At 36.0% G+C, this 6664-nt stretch overlaps 1 protein-coding gene across 7 annotated transcripts in view; it reads right to left on the bottom strand.

Annotated features, from left to right (window-relative positions):
- The window catches only part of LOC116842978 (FERM, ARHGEF and pleckstrin domain-containing protein 1-like), a 38902-nt gene that overhangs the window by 30063 nt on the left and 2175 nt on the right, over window positions 1–6664 (bottom strand). For 3 of the 7 annotated variants that reach the window (XR_004377809.1, XM_032812882.1, XM_032812886.1), the window contains exons 2-10: window positions 5237–5501; window positions 3792–3896; window positions 3494–3716; window positions 3186–3309; window positions 3003–3090; window positions 2761–2916; window positions 2474–2634; window positions 2164–2238; window positions 285–427 (exon numbers count right to left, since the gene is read on the bottom strand). Coding sequence is in view for 6 of the 7 variants with exons in the window: in XM_032812882.1 (XP_032668773.1) it covers window positions 285–427; window positions 2164–2238; window positions 2474–2634; window positions 2761–2916; window positions 3003–3090; window positions 3186–3309; window positions 3494–3716; window positions 3792–3896; window positions 5237–5413 (1252 nt within the window). In the remaining variant the exon portion in view is untranslated. Of the gene's footprint in view, window positions 1–284; window positions 428–2163; window positions 2239–2473; window positions 2635–2760; window positions 2917–3002; window positions 3091–3185; window positions 3310–3493; window positions 3717–3791; window positions 3897–5236; window positions 5502–5718; window positions 5972–5996; window positions 6311–6664 lie in introns of those variants that run through there. The other 4 variants (XM_032812888.1, XM_032812887.1, XM_032812884.1 and 1 more) reach the window with 3 other exon arrangements.

The following is a 6664-nucleotide window of genomic DNA, read 5'->3' as shown; positions in this document are numbered from 1 at the left end:
TATATATATATATATATATATATATATATATATATATATATATATATATATATATATATAAAATACCTCATGAACACAAGAGGCCTCACGCACAAAAAATTCGTTTAAAAACAATCTCTATTTAAGATACGCTATTCTACTCTCTACTATTACAATACTTCAGTTATGATACAGTGAAAAAAATGAGGCTAGAAACAGGTGGACAGAAATAGAGAGAGCCAAAGGGCGGAGAAATTAAAAATAAAGCGTTTGTTGTGGAGGTTGGTGTCGGTCATGGTACATACCAGGATCGCCGAGGGGCAGGAGGGGGTGGGCAGAGATGCTGGAGCTGCCCATAAGGGAGCTGCTTGGAGTGGCCCCACGATAGCCTCCCCCCTCCGAGCCCTGCAATGCCCTACCACCGCTAGTCTGCCGGAACGAATTGGACCTGCGAGCAAGAGAGAGTCAAGTTCAGCATCAGACTTAGGCTATCAAATGCCAAGCCTGTTCGGAACCAACTTATCCCTTCTTTATCTTTTTCCTTTTTTTTCTTCTATCCTTTTTCTTAACAATCGATAACAGTAACAAAGAAAAGTAATACCTTCTCGACTAACCGATATGATGCGAGGAATTGTACGGAAGATATCGATCATCCCACGTATTAAAGTACGATGCAACAAACAAAAATAGATCACACTTCTGATACGATACACGGTCAACACTGCAATTTCAAGTAGCTGATTTTGACTACAATCTAATTCTCGTTGTGGATGTTGAAAAAAGTGTTCACTCAAAGATCGATCAATTATTGTTATATAATGTATATTACGTTTAATTTTGTATTACATTCTATATATCTTGATCTGTAAAAATATAAAGAAATGAAGATCATTCTTTTCAATGTTCAAATCTATTAGCTGCTAACTAACTATAGCTAGCGAATCATGAAATACATTGGATATCGTAAGTATAAAGGAAAACTGTGTACTACTATTAAACAAATTTTGGAACAGCGACAAAGACAGCCATCATTTGTAATGAGATACAAAGTTGTGACGTGTGGAAAAGGCTGTCTCTTAGTCTCACAGACATTGTAAATGGAATATATCTTAAAAACATTAATACAAAAATTTTTATATTAAAATATTTGCGCGTTAGCAAATAGCCATACGTGCATTATGTGATAATAATATAAGAAATATATTTGGCGTGTCCAAAAGCATAAATAAATATAAATAAGAGTGCATTTTTTAAATAAATGTATATCTAATGTCACTCTTACTAATGCAATGCAACTTTTACGATGATATATTGATATTCATAAATGCTCAAGATTTGTATTAAATCTGTTTTTTGTACATTTTATACAATTGTGATTTTGGAGATTAAAATCTAAATGAGGTATAGATACAGTCAATACTGTGCATAATCGATGTACACAGACGTTTCCAACAAAATATATCCGTAATATCGAAAAAATAACTACTTCAGCTTATAAAAAAAAAACAAGAATATTTAATAACATCACACACGCATTATATGAATGTTTTGTCCGATGACATGTTTCTCGGCCATATTTATACAGGTGTTTCTCAACCGTGCATCGCACAGCGAATGAAAATCTGCCAGCAGTATGTACAACGATTTCTTTTTCTTTCTCATGTATATTATAATAATAGACTATCTTCTATTTTAGAACTGTCTACTGCTATGGACAAATATCTTGTTGGATAGAACTGTTAGGGCAGTGAAGTATGGTACTTTGTTGTGTATTTAGATACAACAATAAATAATTAGTGATCACGCTATTGAGAGAGGGTACACTGATCATTCGGGTTTATCGTGCCTGATGGTGAGCCTGACTCCCCGCCACCCCTGTCCGAGCAGGCAACACTGACAAACGGAAATATAAAAACGGACATGGTGAACAATATCCGCTACGGAAATTGGAAGTTTGGATGATATATAAATACCGACTTGTATCCCGGCAAAAGCAAGACCGTGCCACCTCCTATCTTACCCACAAGATTAGTGCGTTCATTAATAAAAAACCTCAATAGTACAAACCAACATTAAGGAAACAGTACGGAATGGTTTGCATGCACTACCTACATATTACATGGGTATCCAAGAACTTTCTTAATTATTCAACGTTGCCTATGTCAATCTCCTAAATAAACTTACCTTTGAAACGTTTGCCTCTTCACATAATTGTCCCGAACAAATTCGACGATTTGTTTCTGAGTCTTGCCGCTATACCTGGTAATACGTAAAAATACACAACATAACAGAGAAATATTTCTTTTTGTGCTGCGTGATCGGTTATGATAGATCTAAATTACCATATATTTTTTTCTATTAAACTTACTATTGTATTCTTAAAAAATTAGAAAATTTAATTAATCAGATAATTTCAAAAAGATAACAACTAAACGAGAGTGTTAATTTTTTATGTAAATGGAAATAATATATTTTTTAAGATAATTTGACATACCTGAACGACGATCCACGGCTAAGCACTCTAGTCTTCTGCCTTACGACTCTTTTAACTACAGAGCAACGAAAGAAACCATGGTTTTCTACACATTTTTTCCAAAAGTTTTTACACTCATTACGTCCCTCAAAGAAAAATTCGACCGTGTCCTTATAATAACCCTACGAATAGTAAAAAAATATAAAATAAATACGTTATTATTAGAAAATTTGCTTTATATATAGAATATCCTATATAATTATAATGACGCATTAATATAAAAAATCAGATATATTATGGATACTTACATAACCCTCAGGATGCAATTTGATTAAAAAACGTTTCCGTTTGAAACTGATTTTTCTGATTTTGGCCCAACTGAATGTATTTATTTTATTATAATTTTGAAATACCACGATCCCCATATGCGCCACTGCTAGATTTAGCGGAACGTTCTCATGGTCCTAATGTAAAAAAAAAAAGATAAAGTATACTTTATATATGCAATATAAATAATACACAGAAATATAAGTGTTTTAACATCGCTCACCTTAGCTGGATGCATTTTCATTCCATACAGTTCGCAACGTCGAGCTGTCTCTAAAAGATTGAGGTCTGCCTCTGCAGGAGATTGACCTCTATTGAAATTAGAAAAATAAAAGTAATATTAGCATTAATACATTTACTACTTTGATTAAATTTAATAAAATATTTGATAATATATGTCTCTTACGCGTGTTTCTTATGATTCTCCATAATACGTCGTTCCAATTCTTGATCTTGATGAGGCACAAATTTATATGTTGATAAATACGTATGGTCTGGATAGTCTTCTATCACATAGTCCCCGCATTCAGCTAACGAACAGAAAGTAGCGGTCACACGCGAACAAATAATTTAGAATTTTAGGAAAATATAGAACACACACACACACACACACACACACACACACACACACACACACACACACACACACACACACACACACACACACACACATATATATATATATATATATATATATATATATATGCTAATTACCTTGGACGATATAACTGGCCATCAATGCTGCTGTGTTATCATTGCATTGCAGTAAACCTTGAGCTAAATCCCGTTTAATTTGTAGACAGAATAAATATCTTGTAAACTCTTCCTCGAGTTGTGCAGGATCTGGCGTATAAAATTTAACACAGAACCTCAATAGAGGATCGATTAAAGACAAACCGACTTGTCTGCACACTGGTTTCTCCAAATCCAACCAATACTGTAAATATCACGAGTTTTAATCGCACCGTTCGTCGAAACATATATAGAGTTCTTACATAAAAAATAATCTTACTCTTGTTAAGTTCGGTTCTTGATACTCAAGACCAAAATAATCCGCTTCTAAAAGATGCAATTGCTTACAAACTTGATCAAACAACACTCTACCTAGCGCCTTGGCCTGAAATATTTAAATAGAGAGAATTTTATAAAGTAATACAATTCGTGTAAATTTGGATAGTGTCGAGCCGTCAAATGAAAATATATCTTTATAAACAATCTAAAATTCTTAAATATATCTTTATAAACAATTTAATAATTTTAATATATGAGGGAATATCTTTGACACAATAGTATGGAAGGATATTCTTACGATATTATTACGATATCGCGCAGAACTTATCAATTAGAGTCACACAATAGTATACTAAAAGTATATACACGATAAACTAGTTTTTTTTAGTGTAAAGCTAAGATGCTAGAACAAAATTATTTACTGAAGAAATAAGCAACACGTTGCACAAGCATTGTAAATAAATAATCAATAAATGAGTATATATATTTTTCACATACAGGGATCCCCATTTGATACGTTATATGCTCCAATAGCTCATTCTTCTGGAAGTATATGCACACACTATGCAGCATATATGGTAAGCATTTTTCCACGCAATATATAAATACATAATATTATGTCGATAAATTTTTTAATCTAAACAGTATAAAATATTCCAATTATACCAGGTCTCATTTATAGATCTTCCGACGGCTTTCAAAGAGACTTATTCAATTTTACATTAATTCTGCAGAATGCAAGTGATGTTTCATGGAAATATTATGTCAACAAAATTACTAGTAAAATTTTTCATGGAGCGTTTCGTAATGACTTGAAGGAGAAAATCTTGTGCATCAAAATTCTAAGTTAAACGGCTTCGTGAAAAAGATTCTAAGGGCTTTGTAATCAATGACTCTTGACCTGGATACATCAAGTAAATAGTTTAATATGCCTACACAGCATGTACAGGGTAGTGAAACTAACACAAGTACAGACTTCTTGATTACATGAAAGATGAAAATGATTATGAATAAAAAATTCAGGTCATATAAAAGTAACATTTAATTGCAAACATGCTGAACAATGCACGTACATACTTCACTGATTAGATAATAGATACTAAATTAAGTATCGTCAAGTACGGGAATTTAGATTACATTATTCATAATAGCATTTAAACGCGCACAGATATGTAACATGTATCCTCATGATAGTCAATGCAATGATAGAGGAACGTGTTCTATTGCTATATAGTGCACAATTATAAAGGCACAATAAGATATTCAGGCGTCATTCAATACCATTTTAGCACGTTTATTCTCATAATCTCTACAGAGCGTAAATAGTTGCCCTCGCAAATAATAAAAAGATTAAAAATTTATCGCACACGTGCACGTCGTTGTTGAGAACAAACTGTTGAAAATATATATACAAGGAGACGGTTAATTAAAAAAAACGTTCTTTACCTGCACTTGAAACATTGTAATACTGTCATCCAACATCTGTACACGTACTGCGAGCATTTTTCCAGCTTTCCGCGGTGTTGCTGGAGGTGTTCTACTACCTCCGTCCACACCAGCTGGTGTAGAATGACTATGAGGCATCTTTGTACCCTTCATGCCAAAACCTTCTATATCATTCATTTTCGAGCATCTATTGTTTTATGAAGAAACTGTTAATGCGTGTTCTCTCAAAAAGAGTTCAATCGATAAATCCGTATTATGTCATCATCTGCAATAAACAGACATTATCAAATTGCGTATCACACGGCAATGATATTAAGCTTTATTGAAAAAAGTATATAAACACTCTCGTATTGTTCGAAATAGAATATTTGCAAAATGATATCTCACTGAAATATCATATAATATCGGATAATCAAATTCGCAAGAAAATAAGGACGATATTTCTGAAGAAATTGTATGAAGTGCACAAAAGCAAAACTCACATTCTCCAGTTATCTCGACATTGGGAGTGCAACTTCGCCTGAAATTTTGCACGTCACCTCCAGATAAGAGATGCATAGCGCGTGAAACTAGTGCTTGGCACTACTAATTCGAGTTTTAAATAAGCAAAAGAACGCGCGGGACATCTTATCTCTCAAATCTTCCAAAGTGGAGCACGTGAGTTCTGCTTCTGTATTCCTCTCAGACTCGGACTGCACTGACGACAAAACCGCTGTCGCCGTTGTGTATCTCTTTCGAAACAACAATGATTCATTCTTACGAGACTGTCGCCGAATACGCTCGGGACAACGTACTTGGAGCGGAACGCTCCTGGAATGAAACACGCACGGGACAATGTCTATCTCTCGCGAAGTGACATGTTTACATAATGCGCCGTGACGAGCCACGATATAAATCACGCGAGGATTCCCCGTTCCCGTTGCTTCCTCGAGCGCGCGGCTTCCTCCCCGTCGGCTTCCGGCTCGAGTTTAGCGCGTCGCATCTCGTGCCCGCGAAGAATTACGAGGACGCAACGCCGTCGTCGACTGCCTGTGCTTGGTCGCGCGTCGCGTCGTCGTCCGCGATTATAATCCCGATCGTCCGAGCGAGAACGAGCACGGGGAAGAAGACCAAGGCTGCGCTAAACGAAGCGATTGGCCAGTCGATTGGCTTCGAACAAAAGGGTTGAAAAACGCTGTGCCGACTGACGTAAGGTCGGAAGAGTAGGGGCGGGAAGAGATAATAGTGCGTTAATGCGTGCACGCGCTCGTTCTCCGCCTGCACGCGTCATACGCCTGCATCTCATCCATATGTGCGTGGTCGTCGTGTAATTGCGAGTTCCTCGCGGCCGTACCGAAAATGGAAGGCGACGCTTAGGAGAGGTAGGTAGATAGGTAGGTCGGTCGTCGCGCGAGTCGCTCCGAGGAGGAGGAGGAGGAGGAGGAGGAG

The sequence above is a fragment of the Odontomachus brunneus genome, unplaced genomic scaffold (assembly GCF_010583005.1).
Source record: "Odontomachus brunneus isolate Ranch 3 - 2012 unplaced genomic scaffold, Obru_v1 Obru_scaffold_029, whole genome shotgun sequence".
In the NCBI taxonomy this organism is placed as follows: Eukaryota; Metazoa; Arthropoda; class Insecta; order Hymenoptera; family Formicidae; genus Odontomachus; species Odontomachus brunneus.
Note: the sequence above shows the minus strand (reverse complement) of the source record. Positions and strands in the feature narration are given on the sequence as shown.